The 26,842-nt window shown below is 36.9% G+C and overlaps 1 protein-coding gene across 1 annotated transcript in view; it reads left to right on the forward strand.

Moving 5' to 3' along the window:
* Nucleotides 1–26,842, forward strand: part of AKAP6 (A-kinase anchoring protein 6) — a 518,419-nt gene that overhangs the window by 460,406 nt on the left and 31,171 nt on the right. Inside the window, exon 13 of the mRNA XM_016209490.2 lies at nucleotides 14,282–14,497. Coding sequence (XP_016064976.2) covers nucleotides 14,282–14,497 — 216 coding nt within the window. The remainder of the gene's footprint in view (nucleotides 1–14,281; nucleotides 14,498–26,842) is intronic.

Here is a 26,842-nt window from a genome sequence, read left to right on the forward strand (position 1 = left end):
AATGAGTATCACAAGGGACTTTGTGATTAATAGGAAATGTGGAGATGCTTATTCATACTATGAAGTGCTATTTTAAACAGTATTAAAAACACATATAATAACAAACCAAGGATCCTCTGGCACTGAAACTCAGAGACTTACCATCTTTTCTGCAACAGCTTCTCATTTCCAAGGTCTTTACTCTCAGGAGTTCAACGCGGTATAGAGTTTGCTATCATTTTTCACCTTGTGTTTATGTTGCACCTCCGTCGGAGGGGCTTAAAGAGATTTACAGACATTAGCTTCTAATCCCCCCAAACCTCTCTAAGACGGGGCAGAAGCACAAATCATTATTCCCATCTGGAAAAAAAAAATAGCCTAACTTATCTCTCTTAATTTCACTGATGCTCTAAACTGTTGATTAAATCCTAATTTATACCCTGTACATTTAGAATATCAAATTCTCTTCCCCAAGGATATTTTTCTTTCTTTTTTAATTTAATGTCATCAGGATAAGTGTAAAAATAGATTGACAGGCCTGGTGTTAGAAGCTTCTTTGAGAAGCACAGGATAGACAGTAACCCGGTTCCTCTCTCGCTCCCCACCTTTTATCAAAATGTTCTTTATTGCCCTCCAGTCATGACAGGAGAAATGATTTTTAGGAATTGGAGGGATGTTTCTTTTTTTTTTTTTTAAATATATCTTTATTAATTTCAGAGAGAAGAAAGTAGAGGGAGAGAGAGAGATAGAAACATCAATGATGAGAGAGTCATTGGAGATCGAGCCCTCAACCTGAGCATGTGCCCTGACCGGGAATCGAACCCCAATCTCCTGGATCCTAGGTTGATGCTCAACCGCTGAGCCACGCCCGGCTGGGCTGGAGGGATGTTTCAAGACTCATTCGCTCCTTTATCTGTTAGCCAAGACCAACCAGCAAGAGAACCAATTGATGTTTATTCAACCACGCCCATCCTAACTTTCAATAAAACACTGGTGCAACAGACTTCAGAGCTTTACAAAAACAACAATAGAACTTGAATTTTCAGTCTGTGTGCTCTGCTTAGGTATGTGGTTCTCACTATAAGTATATTTGGAATTCGACTTTGAAGATGTTAGAACATGGCCAAGACATGAGCAGAATTTGGGACCACGTAAGGCTGATTCACTCAAATGATTGCAACAATACACTTGTCCAATTGAAGCAGTTGCCCTCAGTTCAGGTCAGTGAAAAGGCAAATAAATTAAAATGATAAAGACAAAATGAAATTAATATTTCACTACCCCTAGAAGTTCATCAGAGGAGATGAGAATCCACTTGCAACTGAGAGATATTCAAGGTTATATTTTACTGCTTTTTAAAAGTCCATCTCAGACCACCATATGATACTTTCTCTCTCATAAAAGAATAAAGTTATGTAATAACCTATGCTAGAAGATGCTAAAGACTAAAGGAGCATTGGGGGTATTGGAGGCATATAAAAGTTACATGATTTACTTGAGATCACACAACTAGTTACTGCCAAACCAGCAGAAGACTAAATTGTGGGGGGTTTTGCTCAATCTAAGTTGCTTCTCAACTAAAATACCTTCATGCTCAGGTGACTTATATTCTGCCTTGCCACCAAAATATTCAATGAGGCTGAGAGGACTACCCCCTCCACCCCCACCCCCCGCCATGTAGTCAGTATTCTTTTGGGGAGCAGATGGGAGAAAGATGTGATACCTCTTCTCAGAAGAAAAAAGTATATGTATTCCTCTAAAAGGAAATTTAGCTTTATTCAAGAAAATGTTCTCAAAATATTCTCATTGACCTCCACTTGGCTTTAGCTATGGGAGTGTTTTAAAGAAAGAAGTTCCTATTACATTTCCTTTTCACAAGGGTCCAGAATATTGCTTTGAGCTAAATAATCATTATAGCAATTTACCAGTTGGCTAATATTTATTCAGCATCTCCCTGCCGCCTGATATAATAGTTGAAGAGTGTTTTGCCATTATTTATTAGTTAAACTTCTAAAGGACCCCGTGAGCGTGGTTAGTATTGCTGCAGCCCGGGAATACTGAAGGCTGGTGGGAGAGAGTTGAGTTGCCCTGGGCTTCGCAAGCACAAGGGGGGAAAGCTAAGATGCAAATTCCCAGTGGTCCAAACTCACAGGAAACCGTCCCATTTATTTTACATGCTATGGAAATAAAACCAGAAATATGAAGTTTATAGAGCTGTCTGTACCACAGCTTCTAAGGTGAGGGAGGAGTAATGAATGAACAGAGGGGTCTTTCTAATATTAACTTTTCCGAACCCCCAGTACCATTTTCCTCCCTTTTGGGCGGCGGTGTTCCCCACAGCCTAACTCTTCCTGCATTTTAACTGTGTCCCTGGAGTTCTCGAATTCGTTCATTTCCCACCTGCAGGATTCTGGAATTACAGGAGAACTTCCCTAAAATACCAGTTCCTACCTGTTACCCGTGAAGTAACACGCTGAGCTTTGTGACGAGTTCCAGGAACGGCTTCATAGGAAATAAAGAATAAGCTAGCCAGACATAAGTCTGGAAAAATAGGGTGTTTTTAGAAGAGAGGGGTGAAGAACAGCCAGCTGTGTCTGGGTGAGAGAGCTGGAGAAACGCCGCGCATCAGAGCGGGGCGAGCCGGGATCTCTTCTAACAGCCCGCGGGCTGCGGCGTGTCGCGCTTTCCTGGGAGGCCCCTGGGCCACGCTTGCTCCCGCGCTCTCCCGCTTTCCTCCCGCACAGTCTCCCATTCTCCTGCTGTGGCCTTTGCTGCGATCCGCTCATAGATTTAGCCTCATGGGTGCACCTGACCGGATGGGCCTTTGACCTGGCCGGGGAAGGCGCAGACCCATGACAAGCACAGATGCGTTCAGGGCTGGGGTTCCCAGGGACCCTGGAGAGGAAAATCGCCTTCCGCCAGTCCCCAGAATTACTCTGAAATGATTCCCACGGAATCAGGAAGGATAAAAAGCACAGTAGGTATTGTAAATAGATTTCAAAATATAATAATGTAAAAATAAATGACAATTAATGCCTTATCTGCTTATGAAAGGAGGGATTGTAGGATTTTCAGGAAAGGTATTCTGTAGTAGAATTGGCTAAGTTGCATTTATATCCAGCAGCCTTCCCCTTTATTGCTAAAAGTACCTTTTTATAACTGCAGGCTGGTTTAGCATCTTAACAATAATGGACATGTTTTTAAAAGATTATTGCCAAAAGTGCATTCTTTATTCCAGGGAGACTCTGTAATAGATACCAGCATTTTAGTAATGATACAAGCAATCTGTAAGCTATTACAGTTTTCTTTGGAGTAACTTAATCTTCATATTGTTTTGTATGTCTGGAATTTTAATAGTGTTTTTAATTTAGAAAAGGAAATATATAACATATTACTAATTACATGTGAATATGAACTAAGCACATGACCACTGAGCTTGATTCTTAAAAACAAACATATTTAAAAGTACTTAACCTAGTGTGGGGAAAGTCACAGGGAAATTAAAGAATGCCGCACGGGGACAGCAACAGCTTTCATGGAATAGCACAGTGAGGGTCTGCATTTTTAGAATGGTTATTATATTTTGGTCCACACTCAAAAATAGCTAAGGGGAATAGAAACACTCCTTTCCAAGTATAATTAATATTTTTTCAGTACATGAAGGTACCAACAATTAAAACAAAAGTGAGTGTTTATGAAAGAATGATGACCTTTTTTCTCGATGACACCATTTGTCCAAGAGTCTCAAGAATTTGTAGTATTAATGAATAGTCCTGGCGGTCCTTAATGATTCAACTTAATTGGTGAGGATACTAGATTGCAAGGAAAAGTAAGATTTTTTTCTAGGTCAAAGGTCAGGCTAATTAGGCCATGGAGGTAAAGGTGAATGACCCTTGGACCTCACTGCTACCTAAACAAACAGAGGGAGGTGATTTTTTCTTTAAAATGAAAGTATTCACTGAAAATATTTTGATTTTAAATGGGTATAAGAAATCACTTAGTGTTAGAATATAGACTTATGTACAATTTTAAAACTCTTTTGGCACACATCCTAGACTCTCTTTAAGGAACCGATAGAGATGTGCTTGGCAAACCAATTCGGGGACTTTAATACTATTTTTTAAATCTAGTTTTTATATTAAATAAGCCAGTTTGTTATTTTTGAAAGAAGTTATAATCTTCTTAAAACTGTCATTCTCTGTTTCTGACTTGCAATTAGATGGTATTTCCAAAATGTCAGACCTAGATTCTGCTTCTACCATCACCATAATAAAATGTGACAGCCAAGATATTATATCAATACCTTTTCCATAATTAGCAATAAGGATCCTGCCAAGGGTTAACTAGAAAAGTTTCATAAACATTTTTCTACAAATGGTCCTGACGGCAGTATTATGCTTTTAAAATCTGCTAATGTAGCAAAGACTCATGACAACCAGGAGACAAATCTATGAGCAAAACTGTTTGGAGAGAATAGTTTTGTAGTATATGATGTATGTTATGTAAATGAGCTTATTAGGACTCTCATCTATTTTATTATTGGTGACCAACTTAATAGAGGCATTTAAAAAACAATATTTCTGCCTGACTTCTAGAAATGAAGAAGATACATTGATATAATTGAGAGCAAATGATTGCATGTCGTGCCATTTAATCATGTCATTTTTCAATTGCTATTTTTTGCACTTCACTGCATGCTTATAGAATATTTAGTTTCAATATAGATTAAGTCCCAGGGTTTGCAACTGAGCTGGGTTCCTATATTGTCTGACATTGTCTTTTAAGTTTGGAATCAGTTAAAACACACAGATGTCATTTGCCCACATTTTCTTTAAAATATGCAAGTCATCATTCATACTTCACTTAGGTATTTTAGTTCTTTGCTGTTTTGAAGGATTACTCCTTTACCATTCCAGGATGGAAATTTTTATTTGCCACATTTGTACACTAGGTATTAAGTTAAGCACATAATTGGCTCAAGAATGGAGCTATCAGGACCGAAAGATCTGCTGCCCCCTTGTTGGAAACTTTATAATCATTTGCCTAATGAATGTTTCTTACTTTCAAACTCTTTATTATTTATATAAATTATAGCTTTCTCAGAAAAGAGATTATCTCCCTCTGTCTGCTATAATATGAGGTTCTTGAGGGCAGAAAGTTTTGTACGTTTTGTTACTGATGTATCTCAAACACTCCGAAGAGTGCCCATTATAATCGGTGTTTAATAAACATTTGTTCAATGAATGGATCAGTATTTTTTCCACCTCTGTGTTCAAAAGCACCCCTAAGAGTTGCATAGATTACTAATTATTAACATATTTGCAGGCTGAGGAGTGAGTAGAAGAAAGAACCTGAATGGTGTACAAAAGCTGTTGGCTCTCTTAACGACAATGGCTTGATGGTGGCGGCCACTTCTGGTTAGAAGTCAGAGGCAGAGGTAGTCTGCTCTTGGAGAAATCTTCAAAGCTTTTTCAGCCCTTAGGAAAGGCAATGTAGCGTAGCGTTTTTGTGAATTGGCTCTGAATTCAGGTTGCATGGGTTAAAATTCTGCTTTTACTGATTATTAGCTGTGTTATCACTGATCAGATACTTAATCTCTCTGTGTCTCCATTTCTTCATTTGTAAAACAGGTAGATGACAATATATATTTCATATTGCTGTTGCGATGATTGAATGAGTCAATACATATAAAATACTTAAAAATGCATAGCACACAGAAATACAGAAAATGTTTGTCATTGGTGTAGGGGATAAGTGAAAATGGCTAATAAAATAGCTAAGAATAGTGCTCTAGTAATTAATTAGACACAAGGATTGTTGGTTATTGTTTTGCAGTCAAGTAAATCTTGATTAAATATTTAAAGAGAACATAATATTATTTTTATTTTGTATTGGTTCAGATACAGGTAGTCAACTCAGAATGATCTTTGGTAAAAAGTACATGAAGTATATAGGGTGTCCCCAAAAAATACACACTTTGAATAATTATAAAGGCAGTGTTTATTAAAAATACATTTTATTTTCACAATTAAGGTATCAGCTGTTAAAGTGTGTATATATTTTTTGGGACACTCTGTATTTGATATGTCAGGTCTCTCATTTTTGTACTGACACCAAAAACACACTAGATTAAAATTTCATATGATGTATATGTTTACATATGAAACTCATCACTGCAATAGACATAGCTAACATTTTCAACTTTCACATATTCTTCAACTCCTTTTCCAGATTCTATGTATACTTTTCTGTTTATGTTTTATATTTCCAGAAGTAGAACAGCTATATTTTAAAAAGCACGGCATTATTTTTATTATATAGAAGAATGTCTTATCTGAGATTTATAGGTCTGTGGTTATGACTCTATCCCAGGGAAATATATAGCTATTACCTTTTAAAAATAATAAAAGCTCTAAGTTTGCGTTTGTAAATGTGTTAATCTGTGTATTGACCCATGGCTGCAAAACCATGATAACTAGATGGTGGTATTAGTAACATTATAGGGTCTGTTGTTATGACACCCCCTAAAGGAATGCTAAATTCTCTGATTATACAATCAGTTTTGTGGTTGATAATCTATACCTGGACTTAGCAAGTGATCTTTCAAAATAACAGCTTTATTGAGATATAATTCATATACCATAAAATCTAATTTCAGAATGTTTTCACCACCCCCAAAAGAAACCCCTTATGCATTAGCAGTCACTTCCTATTCCCCCTGGACTGCAACCCCTGGTAACCACTAATGATTTTCTGTTTCTGTGCTTTTGCCTATTCTGGACATTTTATATAAATGGAAATCAGACAAAATGTGGCCTTTTGTGACTAGCTTCTTTCACTTAACATAATGTGTTCAAGGTTCATCCATGTTTAGTGTGTATCAGTACTTCATTTGTTATTACTGCCAAACAGCATTTTGTTGTATGGAGACACATGTTTTTATCCATTCGTCCATTGATGGGTGTTTGCATTGCTCCCACTATTTGGCTATTCTGAATAATGCAGTTATGAATATTTGTCTACAAGTTTTTGTGTGTTTTTCATGTTTTCAATTCTTTGGGCATATACCTAGGAGAGAAATTGTTCTATCACATGGTAATTCTGCTTAACTTTTTAAGGAAATGTCATACTGGTTTCCAAGATGAGTGCACCATTTTTCAGTTCCCCCAAGTAATTATGAGGGTTTTAATTTCCCTGCATCCTCACCAACATTATTTCTGGGTGTGGTTTTTCTTGGTGGGGGCATCCTAATAGCAGTGAAGTAGTATTTAATATTGTGGTTTAGATTTACATTTCCCTGTTGGCTAATGATGTTGAATGTCTTTTCGTGTGTTTATTGGCCACTTGTATGTTTTCTTTGGAGAAATGTCTATTCAAATATTTTTCCCATTTTTAAAATGGAGTTACTAGTCCTTATATTTTTGAGTTTGAAGAGTTCTTTATATATTCTGGATACAAGTACTTTATCAGATGCATAATTTTTAGATACTTTCTCTTATTCTGTGGGTTATCTTTTTCCTTTTTTTATGATGTCATTTGAACACCAAAAGTTTTTAATTTTTATTAAGTTGTCCAAAAGTCGCTTATACTTTTGGTGTCATAGCTAAAAAAAACATTGCCGCCCGGCCGGGCGTGACTCAGCGGTTGAGCGTCGACCTAGGATCCAGGCGATCGGGTTCGATTCCCGGTTCATGCCCGGGTTGTGGGCTGCAGCCGATCAATGACTCTCTCATCATTGATGTTTCTCTCTCTCTCCCTCTCCTTTCCTCTCTTTGAAATCAATAAAGATATATTTTTTTAAAAACCTATAAAAAATAAAAAATAAATAAATAAAATAAAAAAACATTGCCCAGCCCAAGGTCATGAAGGTTTACTCCTACGTGGGTTTTTTTGTTTGTTTTTAAGATAGTTTCTGTTGTAGCTCTTACCTTTAGATTCATGATCCATTTTGAGTTAGTTTTGCATATGGTGTATTTTGGGAGTTCAATTCATTCCTTTGCATGTGGATATCCATTTGTCCCAGCACCATTTATTGAAAAGACTATTTTTTCCTTACTTGATTGTACCAAGAGCTTTTTGAATTCCATTTATTTTGTGGTAAGTATTCAATACTTAATCATTAATACTCTAGATTTATCATTAATAAACTTTTTATGGCATAAATTAGCCTTGATTTTATAAACATTACCTTGTCTAAATTATTACGTTATATTTTGTACATCTGAACTTGATATTATGTGATGTCAATCTAAGTAACTCCCCTCCCCGCTTTCTATTATATCACCCTATTTTATTTTATAGCTGTTATCACTATCTGACATTTTCTTGTATATTTATTTGTTTTATTTCCAACCTCTCGCCTCATCTTCCCAACCCCCACAAATCTGAATGTACGTTCCATGAAAGCAGAAATCCTGTTGCTCACTGTTGTATCCCCACCACCGAGAGCAGTGCCTGGCACATAGAAGGCACTCAATAAATATATTTGGGTGGATGGGTGGGTAATGGAATTACGACCATCATCATTTTCCACTTGAACTTCCATTCTGTTTTAAAATGTTAACAAAGGTTGTGGTTTCTTGACCTTTTCTTATGTGAATCCTGCAAATATAATGCCCGTCCTCCCTTCACCTTTTTGATTTTCAGCAACTTTCATAGCCTGGTTCTAATGCCATGAATCTCAATCTGTCTACTCCAGCTGGTAATGATCTTTCTCATCCCCCAAGTCAGTGCCCATCAGTAAGCATGTATATCGATCCCACAGTACATTTAGGTCACATCCTCAGTATTCACAAAGCACATTCACCTCCCTTACCTCATTGAAAACCTACAACAACCTGATGGGTTAGGTCGTATCAAACACCTCTGCTTTGCATTGATTTCTCTCACTTTGAAGAACCAGTGTCTTCTCTTTATAGCCAAATTACAAGCACTTAAGAACAGGCACCACATCTTATTATATGCCTCTTATCCATCAATGACAATCCTGTAAGGAAAAGTATAGTGTTTGGCACATAATTGATACCCAATAAATGTTTACTGCTACATAAAATATTATTCATTTGATCTTTGCCAACCTTGTTCCAAAGTGATAATCCTGAACCAACCAGTCAAAAGCATCTTCTGAAAAATCATAGAGGTACCAGTTTAGCCGCTGATACTTCCAGCCTGCTGTACTTCCTTGTTAGACCATAGCTGCATGTATTAATATGACCTGTATCTGATATCTTATACTTTTCAAACAATCCTTGTTGTTTTTGTTTTACTATGTAAGCTTTCTGAGAGCAAAGCTTCTATTTCATTTAGCACAATGCCATGTGTTAGAGTTGTTCATTACTGAATGATTTACCCGATAAAAATGACAAAATGAGAAAAATCCCCACATATGGCGTTCAGACAACCTAACATATTAGCATTCTTAATAATTATATTGAAAAGTCTGGAGATTATCAAGTCAATACTAATAAGTAAAACTAAAGGCATCACTAGTCGGGAAGATCTATTAAATGATTGATTGATTCAATTTTTCCAGTCATTTAACAATTAACAAAATAATTGATCACCACTGGCTATAGTTCCTAGGTTCTTGGCTACCAATGTGACTCCAAACTTAGAACTTGTAACTTCTATACTTCTAAAAAAAAATCTAGTCTAGCTAGATTAATTGTCTTATCTGAAAAGCTAAGTCCCTCTGTTTCCTGTAGACCAGTGTTCCCAAAATGTAGCACGCATTGTAGTCACCTGTAGGCTTATTAAACTGTGTTTCACTGGGGCCCACCCCAGAGTTGCTGGTGCAGAGGATGTGGAATAGCAGCAGAGAGTTTGCATCGCCAACAAGTTCCCAGGTGTTGCTAATGCTGCACTCTAAGAACTTTGCTCTGGAAAATTTGGTCACAGGTTAGCAGATCAGGAGAAGACAGTTACCCGCCTCATGAAATTAAAATGAGAAAATACAGAAAATACAAAAAAGAAAAAAATGAAAGTATAAGTCACCCTTGCAACAGGGAGGTGGAGTGAACCACTTGACAGTATGTGAACTAGAAGAACTCACCTGCCTTTCTTCACTTTTCCCTTCTCTCTCCATATATTTCCACACTCCAACTAGATCAAAGGCGAGTATGTATCGTATGTGATGATCCAATCTCCTTTATTGTTTTTGCCCCACACAGAAGGCATACTTAGTAGATATCATCAAACAATTGATCAATCTAGAGGGTAAAGTCATGTTTGACTTTATAAATGGAATTGCTTCATAAATAGTTTTTTTCTATTTAACAGGTCATCCAAAGTCACAACACTTTGTTCATATCAACTTACCTAATGATGTTACATAAACCTGCTGAATAAAATTAAGTAAGAGATATGGAGACAAATTGCTTTGGAGTTTCTCAGCTAGGTTAATATTTTTCTCTCTGTTTTTAACATATGCTTGGTTTGTGTATTTTTTAATATTATTTTCCTCCTCATATCTCATTTCTCTATTTGGTTCCTGCATTTAACTTGTTGCACATTTTGGTACTTAGTGTAATTACAGTTCTTCTATTATAAGCTTACTTATATCCTTTTGTAAGAGATGACACCATTGTTTAATGTCAAGAATATAGCTATACAAACAAATATACTCAACCTATGCAATATGTATGCATTATACATATATTTAATATATAATGGAAAATAAAGTACTAATATTGGATGCCTGACCTTTAATGGTGATAAACTAAAGCTAATGCCAAGACTGATGTTACATCACCTTTGGCTTGATAATATAAATGATTTAAACAGTCAAAAAGTTGACAGAGGAATTCTGGAGAGGAAAAAAACCACAATTAACCAAAAACATCCCTTTGCACCACCATTGGTGAGTTGAACATGAAATTGACAGTCTGTAAGGGTAAAACAAAAACCTTCAGCCTCTTGGAAACTCTCTTGTTAACATGTCCAAAAAGATGTGTTTAGAGAGTTGGAGATCTGATCCTTGTAAAGGAAAAAAGCAATTTAGAAATTTTGATTTTTACTTTTCCACACTGCTCATTTTGTATAGCAAACCTGCCTTTTTAGTAACATGAGGAAACGAATTAGAATGTAAAATAAGTAAACAAAGCAGGTTGTTAGAAAGTTAAAAGCAGCACATCAAACTATATCGCAGCCATTGGAGTCTGAGATGGTACTAAGAAAGTTACCTCCATGCTAACCGAGGTAGCCTTGTAGGAAGAAATTGCCTAAATATTACCAGATAATAAGGGTAACTAAATACAAAGCATCTGAAATCTCTTTCTTAGGCACATTAATAACTGTTTTTTCTTTTTAAACTTTCTTTCCCTCTTTTGTCTCTGTAATTCTCTGAGAAGGCAATATGACTATGCTTGGGAACCAACATAATTTAATTAGATATCAAGAAAATGCTTCAAAATGGGCCATAATGAAAAGCATTCCCAATATTTTTCTTCCTACTTCCTTTTCCTGCTGCCTTTCAAACCCCGCAACATACTAGGTACTCTCACTGCCCAGGCTACTCCCTTCTGGACTGTCTATCCCTATAACCACCACCACCCAACTTGACCATCTGGCACCCACTGTTTCCCTGGAGGCTTCACCAGCGCCTCCAAGAGCAGCTCCCATAACTCCTCTTAGCACCTCCCTTTCTGCATCGCCCTGGTGTAGCTCTCAGGGGCATAACCCAGCCCCTCCCTCTCTGCATTGCCCTGGGGTAGCTCCCAGGGGCATAACCCAGCCCCTCCCTCTCTGCATTGCCCTGGGGTAGCTCCCAGGGGCATAACCCAGCCCCTCCCTCTCTGCATTGCCCTGGGGTAGCTCCCAGGGGCATAACCCAGCCCCTCCCTCTCTGCATTGCCCTGGGGTAGCTCCCAGGGGCATAACCCAGCCCCTCCCTCTCTGCATTGCCCTGGGGTAGCTCCCAGGGGCATAACCCAGCCCCTCCCTCTCTGCATCGCCCTGGTGTAGCTCTCAGGGGCATAACCCAGCCCCTCCCTCTCTGCATTGTCCTGGTGTAGCTCCCAGGGGCATAACCCAGCCCCTCCCTCTCTGCATCGCCCTGGGGTAGCTCCCAGGGGCATAACCCAGCCCCTCCCTCTCTGCATTGCCCTGGGGTAGCTCCCAGCGGTACCATCCACCCCCGCGGACTCCCCGCTCCCTGAGGGGAGCAGCCCCTGGCTGGGCTCTGAACCCGCGGCGCCTGCAGCAGAGCCAGCTGAGGGGGGGCAGCGCACATTTGAGGAGGCCCTGGAGGCAGGGATACCTTTGTCTTATTTCTGTGCCTTACTTACATTGCTTAGCTCGGGTTCCTGTTTAAAAGTGCTTTTCCCTGAAATAGAAGCTCAAAATGGTTATAATCATTTGTTCCTATGTAGTTATAGTTCACATTTCTCTATGCATAGTTTATCATAGAAATAATGTAAACTACTGAGTCTGAGAAACCCTGCTAGCAAATGCACTGATTTTATTTCATATGTGTTTGTGAGTATAAATAAATATGTATATTTTAATGGTTGTCACGGAAACCCATTTATGTAGAAGAATGTTATTTTATCAATTATATCTTCTAGATATAAAAAAGTACTGAAAATACATTGGTCATGTAAAATTCCCAATTTTCTCATTCTTTTTAGAATACTGTGATTCCCCAAGTGTGCATATGGGATAAATTATTAATCCAGAATATATACTAGCTTCTTTGGATATTTAAAAAAAAATTACACAGTTATTAAGATCCAAAAATCAAATATTGAATAACAACAGTTTTTAAAAACAACTGAGAAAGAGAGAGGGGCGGGGAATGCCTGTGGCGCTGGGGCAGTCAGCTGGGTTGGGGCAAATGGAAACAATGCCTGTTGCCTGGAGTTTATCTTTGAGTGTCTGGGGGTTTCTCCTCATTGAGCACGGAGCTAATGACTAGCATCGGTAAAGAAATGTGTCAGACCTGGTGGTTACTATCAGGAGTTATATAGGAAAACAGTAATGAACCCTAGGAAAAGAAATAAGGGTAAGTTCAGGAAATATAACTAAAAATGCCACATTGGTATAAATTGAATAATAAAATTCCTAGTCATATTTTGCCATAAATAGAGGTTTGGGAAATTGTCATTCACCTTATTTAAAATTCAGAAATATTAAGGGTACAGGGTTCTCTCATTACAGAAATAATAGAATTCCAGCTATTACAGAGTTAGGGCCATTTAAATGGCTATAGCATGTACTATACCAGTAAGTGGAACATCTGTATGAAATGTCCACCTGCTGATCTGCCAGTGCATGCACATTTCCATGAATCGCACTTAATCATTTTAAGACTTCTAATGAAGCCTCATCTAGATTAACATTTTAAGCACAAATACTTTCAGGCATTAAAACTCTCGCACTAAATGAAATGGCATTGTCTTGTTTACCCTTGTTGATTAATAAGCAATCTGTTAACTGTTAGAATAGTTCGGCGGTGGCAGTAACAGGAGATTAGTAAGGCAGTGATGTTTGTGGATATAATCATCATTTCTCCTAAAGGCTTTGAATTAGAATCTCACACACTATCCGTAGGCAAAGAAAAGATATAATATTTTCAGACATATGTATCCACTATTTTGCTTGAGTCGTTTAGCTTAGGGTCACTGCAGCAATACAAATGCTTCTGGGGGCAAAATGCTGTTTTGATGCATGCCTATCCTTCTTAAATAGCGTGAGTAGTTATTAAAAGGAACACAGCAGCCAGCAAATAGTGCAGTAATAAGCCAATATCCTAATTTCCGTTTTCAGAACATTACTGCTTCGTTAGTCAAGCTTCACAATGTCGCCTAGCCTTTGTTTTGGGGGTTTTTGGGGGGTCAAATAATAGATGTTATATATCAAAATTCTTATTTAACTTATACCCAGCAGTAGAAAAGTAAACTTTTGGCTCCAAAAATCTGAGAGTACATTTAGAAAAACATTTCTTTTGGAAGAACTTCTGTCTTTTGTTGTTTCCTGGGACTTTGAATGAAGGCATGTAATCTGTTTGGCATTCGTATAACCCAATGATTTATTTCATTAAGTTATAAATTGTTAATCACCTAGCTGTTAAGGTGGGACCCAACATTTTAGATGGAGAAATCAGTGAAAAGGGAAAGAGGATTGGGATGCAGCTAAATTGCTTGGCGTTAGTTCGATATCGGTGAGAGATCTCCAATCTAAAGGCCCCTCCAGAGCCCTTCTTGTCAGGCGTCCGTAGCTGAGCAGGTCACTACAGTCTGAAGTTGTGGTGTCTTAATAAACGCTGCCCTGTGAAGGCTCATGGCTCGGCCCCTCTGTGTTGCAGTCCCTCTGTCGTGAAATCAAGCAGCGGCGCCGAGGGGTGGCCTCCATCCTGCGACTGTGCCAGCATCTTCTGGATGATGGGGACACGTGCAATCTGAACGCAGACCACCAGCCCATGCAGCTGATCATTGTGAATCTAGAAAGAAGGTGGGAAGCCATTGTCATGCAAGCCGTCCAGTGGCAAACGCGGCTGCAGAAGAAGATGGGAAAGGAGTCTGTGAGTGACTTTTTTTTTTTTTTTTTTTTTTAAGTGTGATGGTCTCTCATTTTTGTCGGAAAAATTCTTTCAGGACTTAGAATGTGTTCATTTTGCTAACTAAAGGGATAGCTATCTCGAATCACTAAAGGAAGCTCCACTTGTCATAACACAGAGATTTACTTGCCTACTGATAAGACACATTTTAGTGTATCTCATGGTCTTTTAAAAAAAGTCACAGGGATATTTTGCTTAACTTTACCAGATGAAGCCATTAATTCTTTTCATCATTTCTCTCCCAATGATATTTATTAATCATACAATATCCCGTGAAGATTTTGCTAGAAGGTAGCTTACCACTCTCAGAGCATGTGGGGCAATGTGGAAGTTCTGCAGGTAAGGCCATGCAATAGTGTTCTGTTTACCTTTTTGTTACATGAGATGAGCTAACATTTGTACAACAACCTCCACTGTTCCTGCTTGGAGCTCCTTCTGATAGAATCGTGTTGCTGAGAACTATCAGGTCTCCTCTGAAGAGTTTTAATGCAGCATTCAAGGTAGGGGTAGGGATCTCTTTTAAGAATTTTTAAAATTGACTGTGATTCAAGCTGTTGCTAGATGAAGAAAACATATGTGACTAGAATTGTTTTATTATGATATAGAGTATGTACTTGTCCAGAAAATCTTTATACCCTAAGGGAAAGGGTTTTTTGATAAGAAGATTGCATTCTCCAACTAACCCTGAAGTCAACATCTATTATTTGAAGGCCTAATTCTTATGTTTAACTTACATACGTGAAATACAAACATACATACATGCATACATAGAATAGAAAGTGTTTTTTAAATGTTTATATCATTATTCCTATGTATTTGGAAAGTTTAAGATTCAAATTTGAGAAGTCAAGTGTAATAAACTTGCCTGAAAAACAGGCTTCTCCTATGAATTATAATTTTAATGAAGCCTTGTATTTGCAATCTGATGTGTTTTGCTTGGGGACCGGGAACAGAAGAGACAGTGAGTCAGTAAGCCTTCTCACTCTTTTTGCATTTATAGCATGTTGAGTCTAGGGGGTGATTTTATCAACAGTTCAGTGTAATTGTTTTGAGCTGAAGTTGTTAAATTTCTTAAGGCTTCCAAGTTATTACCAGTAATTAGAGTCTATATAATTGCATGCCTTTTTTTGAAATGACCTGTTTGTTGTGAAACTGTTTACCTGGAATCCTTTCTTTTTTTCTTTCTCTTTTGAGTGAGCGGAAGGGCAGAAGAGATTATTTTTTTATTCTATAGTTTGAAGACTCTAAGCATGGTACTGGCCATAGTAAAACTTACATAGAAACCTACTACACCTAAAGAAGCTCTGACACTTTGGAAGCATTTAACTGCTTCGAGTAGACACAAAAATGAGTTTCTTTGGGGATTTGCTAGAAATCATATGATCAGGGGTGCTGGACTAGATCTCTTCAGACTAGATGGAGACACTTTTATCCCACTTCTGTGGTGAAGATAAGCTCTAGTTTTGAAAACTTGGCTGCTCATAGAGGCTCAAGCTGCTACATAAGAGTACATGTAAACTGCATGGAGAAAAGTCTCCCTTTTCTTTACATTGGCAGCTGAATGTAGATTGTTTGGAATGATGAAGGTAGCAAATATGGTGCACTGGGCTAAACAGGGTTGAAAATCACTGTCGAGAAAGAAACGGAAGAGTAGAGAGTGGCATTAAAGCAGTAATACAGTGAGCATGGGGTACCTCCTTAAGTTGGAAATATTTCTTGCGTCTGATCTCTGTCGGTTTGGTAAAGAGTCTAATTTGCTTTGATGGGCAGACAAGTATTTCAGCCACATGGGGGGCGGCCTCTGCAGAGCATGGGAGGTCTCTCAGGGGCCTTTTGTTTGTTCATCATATGTCCTCACCCCTGTGTCATCCCCGTCTTGTGCACAGGGACTTTCACTGCTACATTTCTTGGGCCCAGGCCTTACTTGCACGTAATAGATATTCGATATATACTTGCTAAATGAATGAGTACATGCTTTCATTTAATATATTTTGTTTCATTCTGGCATTTGACTTGGAATTCCTAGATCACCGTTAATTCTCAATGTTTATGTTCCCACAAAGTGGCTCGAGCGTTATGTTTCCATAAGACTGTTTCACCTTCATGAGACCACCATGGAGATGCCTTTTAACCTTTCTTCTTGTCTGATAGGGACAGTGTTCCAAGTTCTAAACCGTGATGTGAAGTATCCCATGGTACACTCTCTGTTCCTCAAAAGTAATTTCTGAAGGAAATTCTGTATGAGGTATTGGCTAAGGTGGTTCTAAAAACGTGGGCTCGGTTAGAAGTAGAGGCTCTGCTTCCCCCTGTGATATTGGAGCCCCTTCACTAATCACGTTGGAAGTAGCTCCTGTAAGAGACGCCACCGAATCATCCCTCCAGGGCTCCCCCTTGTTCAGTTTACATCTGTTTGTGGGATGATTTGCTTACTGTTGGTCTCCACTGGTCTAAAGAAGGCATCCTCACACCCACTTCCTACTCACCTTTGCATCCCCAAACCCCCTATAGCACCTAGGACTTAACCGGCACCCCGAAATGTTTGTTAAGTGAATTTTCTGAGTCATGCTCTTCAGTAGTCGATGTAAGAGATTCAGACGTAAATAAGATATCCTTCCTCTCCTCAAAAAGGGTCCTTAGAAAGATTATACAAATAACTGTAATACTAAGTAATATTCATAATTGCTGCCTTCAAACTCGTAGTTAATAGTGACAAAATATGGAAAATCTTTTGATAGGATTCAGAGAAATTCAGATAAATGTTGAAATATCAATTAAACAGACTTCTTTATTACTCCTACCTAGGTAAATAATGAATATATTTATCTTTTCTTTAAAAATTACAAGAAAGCAAGAGACCTTGTGTTGAATTCTGAAAGTCAAAACAAAGCCCCAAAAGCATCTTTCTCTTTTATCATCAAGGTTTGAAATTTCATGCTTATTTGAGTCTATGCTTTGTCCTTTCTGCACTCAAGCTCTTTGCCTAGACTTACTTTTATTTATTTTATGTTACCTGTAAAATTGTTCTCTGTCTATACTTTTCAAGCTTTAATTTTCATTTTCATTTGACTCACGTTAGTTTTTTAAATTTCTAGTCTCCTGTCTTATTTCTTTGTGAGCCAAAGAAGCTTGAACTTTGTTCCTTTGACTCCTTTCTCTGAAACAAATGATCAGTTACAGGAATAAGAGACAGACATCCTTACAGATTCTATGAATATTAAAAGAAGGTAAAGGAAATATTTTGAATAATAAAGATCAGAGCAGAAATTATTGAAATTGAAAACAGAAAAACAATAGAAAAAGTCAATTAAACAAAAGCTGTTTTGTAGAAGATCAATGAAATTGATATACCTCTAGCAAGACTGATCAGAAAACTACAGACCAGTATCCCTCATGAATATAGATAAAAAGATTCTTAACAAAATTTTATCAAACCAAATCAGCAATATATAAAATATATAATATATCATGACCATGTGAGGTTTGTCCAAAAAATGCAAAGTTAGTTTAACATTTGAAAAAAAAGTCAATGTAATTCACCATGTTTACAGACTAAGAAAGGAAAACTCTATGATTATTCCAGTGGTTTAGAAAGCACATTTGTCAAAATCCAACTCCCTTCCTGATAAATACTCAGAAACCTAAGAATAAAGTAAGAACTTCCTGAACTTAATAAAGGGCATATACAAATAATCTATGCTAACATTATACTTGTTGGTAAAAGACTGATTGCTTTTCAAAAAAGGAATTAAAGACATACCACTTGGAAGTTAAGGAGCAAAATTATCTTTACTTATAGACTCCATGATCATCTGTATAGAAAATCTTATAGAGTCTCCAAAAAAGATCTTAGAGCTAAAAAAGGAAATTTAACAAGGCTATAGGATACAAGATCAATATACAAATGCCAGTTGTATTTTTATGTACTATCAATGAACAATCATTTATAATAGCAGCAAAAACATGAAATGCTTAGGGATATAGTTAACAAAAATATGTTAGACCTATACTCTGAAAACTACAAAATATTGCTGAGAGAAACAATAACTAAATGAGTGAACTATACAGTGTTCATGGATCAGAAGGCACAATATTGTTAAGATATCATTCCTCCTATATTTATTTATAGAGTTAATGTAATCCAAATGAAAATCTCAGTGATGTTTTTAATAGAAATGTATAAGCTATTTCTAAATAAAATTCACATAGAAATGCAAAGGAGCTAGAATAGCCAAAATAATTTTGAAAAAGATGAATAAAGTTGGAGGACTTACAGCTCCTGTTTCAAGACTTATAATAAAGGTGTAGGAGTCAAGAAAGTATGACATTAGTATCAAGGCCAAAAATAGATCAATAAAATAGGATAGCTATTTCAGAAATAGAGCTGCACATAAATGGTCAATTGAATTTGACAAAGGTGCAAAGGCAATGCCAAGGATAATCTTTCAACAAATGATCCTGGAACAAATGAATATCCATATGCACAAATATGAAATTAAACTATATATTGCACCATATAAAAAAATGAAGTAAAAATGGATCATAGACCTAAATGTAAAATCTAAAAACCGTTTAGAAAAGAATTATAGGGTAAAATCTTTGTGACCACTGGAGGAATTATAAAGGGTAAAGAAGAAGCTTTCTGGAGTGATATATATATTCATGATCCTGATCATAGTGATGGTTTGGGAAGTGTATTCATATGTCAAAACATCTAAAATTGTACATTTTAAGTTGTGAAGTTTATTTTATGCCGATTATATCTCAGTAAAATTATTTTAAAATAACAGGAACAGTCTGGCTGGTGTTGCTCAGTGGTTGAGCCCACCCGTGAACCAGGAGATCGAGGTTTGTTTCCAGGTCAGGGCACATGCCCGGGTTGCAGGCTCATCCCCAGTCGGGGGCCTGCAGGAGGCAGCCGATCAATGACTCTCTCATCATGGATGTTTCTATCTCCCTCTCCCTTCCTCTCTCTGAAATCAATAAAAACATTTTAAAATTTTTTTTAAAAAGACGTGAACATATATAGAATTTTACAGAATTACAAATGGGTTGATAGATTAACCTGAAGCCTAGCAGTGAGCATCCTTGCCTTAAAGTAAAAATTAGCATTCCTTTGTGAAGGGAATACGACGACGACTACTACTACTACTACTAGCTAACACATAGCCCTTAACAGGTGTCAGGCACTGTTCTAAGTAATTTACATGTTAAAACTTCTAACTACATTTAAAACTTCTAACAACCATGATATATGTAGTATTATCCTCTCAATTTTAAGAAGGAAAAATTGAGGCAAAGAAAGTTTCAGGAACTTGTCCAGACTTCCCCAGCTAGTTTGTAACTGATCTGCCATTCAAGCTTAGGCATTTCGTCTCCAGAGTCAGGGTCCTGAATCAACATCCGAAATTGTCTAAGAGGAAGCCTTCTTTAATGATAATAATGGTGCATCTGCAATCACTTTTTTTTTAAATCAAGTAGATTAACAAGACTTTTGTAAATGCAAATTAAGCCTAATGGATATTGAAAATAGGTAACCTCATTTTTCCCGTACAATTTAGAAAATTATGGATTAAATTTTTTCATTATCACAGGTGATATAGTAATTGCCCCCAAAATTAGCCATATTAAGTGGGCTAGGAAGAGCAGTTATTGCTTATGAGAACCTTAATGAAGAGGAGAGGAGTAAGTGAGCTTTTCCCTTTTAGGGTATTAGAAAGAAAACAGGAGAGAGAATTTGGGCTGCCATGTGGAGTGGTTGACATGTAAGGACTTTCTGTAAGGACTTGGGGCTTCTTATTAAATTTATGCATGCTTCACAGAAACTCCTGACTTTTATGGAATTTGTATTAAGAAGACCAGATTTCCATCAGTGATCTGTCTATATCACAAATTAGATTTCTTTTTTCAAATGCCACCTCAAAAACCATCTCTCTATTGGACAGGTTCAGACTAATATAGACCATTTCCCTCAGGGGAAGCCACAAAGTTGCTAACACAAGAAGGTGTCATCCATTGTGAGGAAATGTATTTCAGTTTATTTTATTTTCTTGTGTTAATTGTGTTTGTTTGATTGTCTGGCAAGGTCCCTCTAAAGAGCCAAGTGGTATAAGTGTGAATCATGAGAATGGGGCTGTTGGGTCACTTGCTAGCAGTATTGAACGTGTATTATTTCTTAAATCACCAGATTACCGTTTTTCATACATCATCTCAGTTAGTCTTCATAACAACTATAGATGAAGAAATTAAATTTTTAAAAGATTCAGTAAATTACCCAAGATCATAGAGCTAGTAAGTAAAGGAAAAAGGTCTGGATCCCTGCATATCTGACTCTAGGACTTCAAGCTCTTTCGGTGATTAAAGGCTTTATTGATATAATTCCCGGCTTTTTTCCCTCCAAGGCTTCTTCAATTGGTTATTATATTCTATATTAATGATTTATAGCCATATTTTTCCTTTTCATTGGGCACTGCCTGGAATTCTTTATTGAATTGAGTAAAAGAAGAATCGTATAAACAACTGCCAGCATGGTGATTTCTGTTAATGTACTATTTTCTCTTAGCTGGTCAGCCTTAAGACTTTTGGCATGTTCAAGAATGAAGTCTCAAGCTAAATTGGATTTAGTTAGAGGATTCTATCAGGACCTAAACCCGGTGCTTCCCTCCGCTCTCATCCGTTGGCCCTTATGTGAACAGAGAGTTGGAATCACCGGGAGAAATGCATGGATGGAATTAAGTATTGGGCCTATTTGGAAAAAATAAACATATGAAACAATGAGAAATCACTGAATTAAAAAAAAAAAAACTTGAGAGAGAAAAAAAGTTTCTTTTGAGAAATTGAAAAGTTTGAATAATAAGTTATAATGTTTAGATTTTAGCATGTATTCTTATGAATGGATGAAGTGCTTTGGATAAGGTCATCGTAAGTCATCACTCAATAGTTTTTACTTCAGAAGTATTTCTAAGAGTAATAAGAGGAGTTCTGTGTAAAACTTGCTTGAGAAAAATAAAGGGAAAAAATGACCTGACAGTTAATATATGTGAAGCTTAAATGGAAAAGTACTTTCAAAGTGTTGCAAATATAAGGCTTTTTCAGTCCTGATTTGGACATAAAGTCTAGGATTCTCCCACAGATACCCCTGCTCTGCCAACCTTGAAAAGATCTTGGTACGTTAGTAACTCCCCTTTTCTTGCACAGCTTTCCCAGTTCAGTTTCTTCTGTCATCTGCAGCATGTGAACAAGTGCTGTACCTATTTGGAAATACTCAGACTAAATCATGATAGAAACATATAAGTAAAAGGACAGAAAATTTTTTAGTTTTGAGAAATCTGTGACTGTGATTAAAAAAAAACAACCAAAAAAAAAAAAAAAGAACCTGGTGAAGACACAGAGATCATACTCAGAAAATGAAACTGATTTGACAAAGTATCTTACATTTATTCATGATGTCCCCAAGTGGTGTCCTACTACACTCCTAGATTTTGTGTGGAGAAATGTCCAGAAGTCATTCATCATGACTGAGGACACTGACAGGGCAGAAGACAATCTATGGCTTGTTTCCTGAAAACGCCAGTCACTTCCGTCCCTCCCACCATGGGGACACACTATATGCTGTAACCATTTCTGAGGGCTCTCATCTTCACATTCCTGCTGGGGACAGAGCTCTGTAAATACTATTATCTTCGTAATGTACATTTGGTAAAGTACTCAGTAGAGCTCTGCTTGGCCCTTTTCGAGACCCAAATCTTTACCTGAGTAGGAAGAAAACTTTTGTTTTTCCTACCTCAGTTTCCTCACCTAACTTGTCATATAGGCCTCTGAATGGTACTTGCTTTGCAACAAATGTTTTAAACACGAATGATCTGGATTCCTTTGAAACGCCTTTATTTCAGCAAGTGTGCCTTTGAATCCTTAGCAGATTTAGGGGGTCTAATTTTTTTATTCTTCACAAAAATATATTTTTTTCCTTTTGCCTTGCCATTCCAGAGCACTAGCATTGAAAACAGGTTCTCGTGTTCAGAAAATCCCTGCACATTTATTGGCCTTGAAAGTATGCAACACATCTAGCCACATAATTGAAAATAATAAGGCCACGATAAATGGGATGGCCCCAGGGTAAAACACCCAAGGGATTCAATTGGTGTCACTTTGCATCAATGTCCATGCATCATGGTAATTGAGGTAACATAACCAATTACCACATTTTAATTAGAGTTCTAAGAACTTGAGAAAATTTGCAATGATGAGACAGCTCACTTTTAAAAAGAAAAAAAGAAAAGAAAGGTAGAAAGAATGAAAGACGGGTGAAAAACCCCCACACATTATGTTACTCAAGCTTGTTTCTCACAAGCAGAGGTTACATCAAATATGTTTTGTGAGTCTTCTTTATTTTTCTACCTCTCCATCTTATTATTTGGTGATGTATTTTGAGAAAACAAGCATTTAAAAATGCTGGTTTGTGACTAGAGTAATAGTATTCTCACCCTAATATGACATGATTTTAGAAATTTATGACAAAAATAATTCTCTAGATTGTGGTCTTGGCTTATAATTTCATTTCCCATCCAAGTGTTTTTCACTATTGTAACTGGGAGTTCATTCTAAGTTTGAAGTCAGTGTCTGAACACAGTGACATATTATTAAATTACTTATTTCTCTGCCTCTGGTTGCTAAACAAAAATAGACCTAGACCCCAGCCCCCTTCAAAAAAAATTAAAATCAGAAAGAATTACTGCATTTAGAAAATAATTTTGACTTGTGGCAATTATTTTTATAAGGCTCAAGTTTAAGTGAAAAACCTCCTGTAAAATTTTAGTGCTGCTACATAATCAAGTAATTATGTAATTACTTGTACTTAATTACTTACAAGAGAGATGGTGGTTAAAAAATCTTTATACATGTCAAAAACAGCTTTCTTCTTTAGAGTATTTCTAGCCAAGCTACAAATAGGAAAAAAGCTCTTTTAAAAGTAATTTCCGATAAATTTATTTTTCTTTTATAAATCTGTTACTGTTTTTCTTCAAATATATGGAAGTGCATTATATATAGGTCTACATGCCCTACCTCCTGTTTCCACTCAAAACAGCCAACAAAGAAAGGAAGGAAAGAAGGAAGGGAAGGAGGAAGGCAAGGAAGGGAGGGAGAAGAAAAGAAAGAAATGATTTTAAATTATAGTTGAAGGGCTGGATTTTAAATATAAGACGTGTGTCATTAATGAAAAGATTTTCAGTAGACAGTGGATGTTCAAGGGAAGTTGAGGAAATTCCTTTCCTTGAGCATTGGAGTAGAATGTGGTGACTAAGAGTTTGGACCAGGCTGCCACTTAGTAGCCATGTGATTGTGGCAAATTATTTAATTTTGTGCCTCAGTTTCTTCACCTGTAAGATGGAGATAACAATGATACCTACCTAGGTTATGTGAGGTTTAAATGAAAAGTTCTTTGAACAACCAGTGCTACAGGGTCAATAAATATTAGCTGCTATTGTTTATGTTCTTGCAGGGACCACGTCTTATTTATCTTTATAATTATCTAGAAATTAATGCATTGTCTGGTATACTAGGAAATATTTTTACTTAATAAACCTATGAGCAAATGATAAAGAAGTGAGTAGTTAAGGAAATACTGTCTTAAGTGGTAGATTCCATGGTTGACATAAGCACCCATCCTTACCCTCTGTTCCAGCCAGAATTGGCGAAAACTGAACCAGCTAAATTAATTCTAGACACGACCCTCTCAGTACTGGTTGATTTTATTATCCTTTTATTTGCAATTTTATTGATTTTTATCCTAGCTGTTTGGTTTGGTTTTTTTAAATCCTCACCTGAGGATATTTTTTCCATTGCTTTTCAGAGAGAGTGGAAGGGGGAGAGAGAGAGAGAGAAACATTGATGTGAGAGACACACATCGATTGGCTGCCTCCCCGCACATGCCAGGGATCAAGCCTGTAACCGAGGTACGTGCCCTTGGCAAGAATCAAACCCAGGACCCTCCAGTCTGTAAATGAATGCTCTAACCACTGAGCAAAACTGGCTAGGGTGATTTTTATTCTAGTTTTTTTATTCATTTCTTTTTTTTTGCTTACTCTAACCTTAAATTACTGCTTTTTTCTCAGTTTCCTAAAATTGGAGCTTAGTTTACTGATTTTTAGATCTTTCTTTGTTTCTAATATATGTATTTTATGCTATAAATTTCCCTCTAAGCACTACTTTTGCTGCATCAAACAAATCTTGATAAATGGTATTTTCATTTTTAATTAGTTTAAAATATTTTAAAATTTCTCTTGATACTTTTTCTTTAACTTATGTATTACTTAGAAATATGCTATTTAATTTTCAAATATTTTGGTATTTTTCAGCTATATTTCTGTGAATGACTTTTAGTTTAATTCCACAGTGGTCTGAGAGCATAGATTGTATGATTTCTATTATTTTAAATGTTTTAAGATGTCTTTTGTGACTCAGAAGGTGGTCTTATCTTGGTGACTATTCCATGTAAGTTTGAGAAGAATATGTAGTCTGCTGTTGTTGAATGAAATATTCTATAAATGTCAATTAGATTCAGTTGATTGGCAATGCAGTTCAGGTAAACTATATTATTAGTAGTTTTCTGCCTGATTGATACATCAATTACTGACAGGATAGAGCTAAAATCAGAAGTCCTCAGCACTGGTTGAAATCAGTTATCATAATGGATTTTCTTTCTTTTTGTTTGCTTGTTTTTTTGTTAATCTCACCTGAGGATATTTTTTTCCATTGACTTTGTTAGAGAGAGTGGAAGAGAGGGGTAGAGACAGAGAGAGAAACATTGATGTGAGATGGACACATCAATTGGTTGCTTCCTGCAGGCTCCTCAACCAGGGCCAGGGATCAAGCCTACAACTGAGGTATATGCCCTTAACCAGAATCAAACCCGAGACCCTTCAGTCCTTGGGCCAACACTCTAACCACTGAGCAAACCAGCTAAGGCCCATTTTACATTTTTTTGTCCCCTTACAGGTAACAAACAGTCCCCTTTCTTGCTTTTGAGTCTGCTTTGTCTAAAATTTCTATAGCCACTCCAGCTTTCTTTTGATTACTGTTAGCATGGTATATCTTTCTCCATTATTTTAACCTCTCTGAGTTTTTGTGTTTAAAGTGGGGTTCTGTGGTTCTTGTTCTTTTTTCTATTCTGGAAATATGTACTAATTGCAGTATTTAGACCATCCACCTTTAAAGTGATTATTAATGTAGTTGGAATAGTATCTATTATGTTTGTGACTATTTTCTATTCATTTCATTTTTAATTCATTACATTTATTGGGGTGACAATGGTTAATATGAACATATAGGTTTCAGGTGTGAGTTTCTATGTTTCAAGATCTGTATATTGCTCCGTGTGCCCACCACCCAAAGTCATGTCTTCTCCCTTCACCATATATTAGGACCCCCTTCAACCCCCCACCCCTCTACTCCCTTCCCTCTGGCAACCACCACACTGCTGTTTGTGTCCACAAGTCTCAGTTTTGTATACCACATATGAGTGAAATCATATGGTTCTTAGCTTCTTCTGACTGACTTATTTTACTTAGCATAATATTCTCAAAATCCTTCTGGCCTGAAGTGTTTCTGTTGAGAAATCGGCTGACAGCCTTATGGGAGCTCCCTTGCACATAACTGACTATGTCTCTCTTGCTGGTTTTAAGATCCTCTCTTTGTCTTTAATGTTTGCCATTTTAATTATGATGTGTCTTGGTGTGGGCTACTTTGGGTTCATCCTGATTGGGACTCTGAGCTTCCTGAACTTGTGTGACTTTTTCCTTTACCAGTTTAGGAAAGTTTTCTGTCATTATTTCCTCAAACAAGTTGTCTATCCATTCCTCACTTTCTTCCCTCTCTGTTTTCTTTATGATATGGATATTGTGACGGTTCATGTGGTCCCAAAGTTCCCTTAAACTATCCTCATGCTTTTAAATTATTTTTTGTTTTTGCTGCTCTTATTGAGTGATTTTTTCTACCGTGTGTTCTAATTCTCTGATTTTATTCTCTGCTTTCTCTTAACTACTTTCTTCCTTCCAGTTTATTCTTTCCAGTGTATTCTTTATTTCAGAGTTTTCTGACTGGTCGTTTTTCATGGTTTCTATGTCCTTTTTCTTTTTCATGCTGTGGAGCATTCTTAAAACTATTACTTTATGCTCAGTTCCTGATAAATTGCTTTCCTCCATTTCATTTGGCTTTTTTTTTTTTTTTTTTTTTGGCAATTCCTTCTGTTCTTTTATTTGAGGCCTGTTTCTTTGTTTCCTCATTTTTGATGTTTCTTTTTGTTTGTTTCTATGT

This window comes from Miniopterus natalensis, chromosome 1 (assembly GCF_054644295.1).
Source record: "Miniopterus natalensis isolate mMinNat1 chromosome 1, mMinNat1.hap1, whole genome shotgun sequence".
Classification (NCBI taxonomy): domain Eukaryota; kingdom Metazoa; phylum Chordata; class Mammalia; order Chiroptera; family Miniopteridae; genus Miniopterus; species Miniopterus natalensis.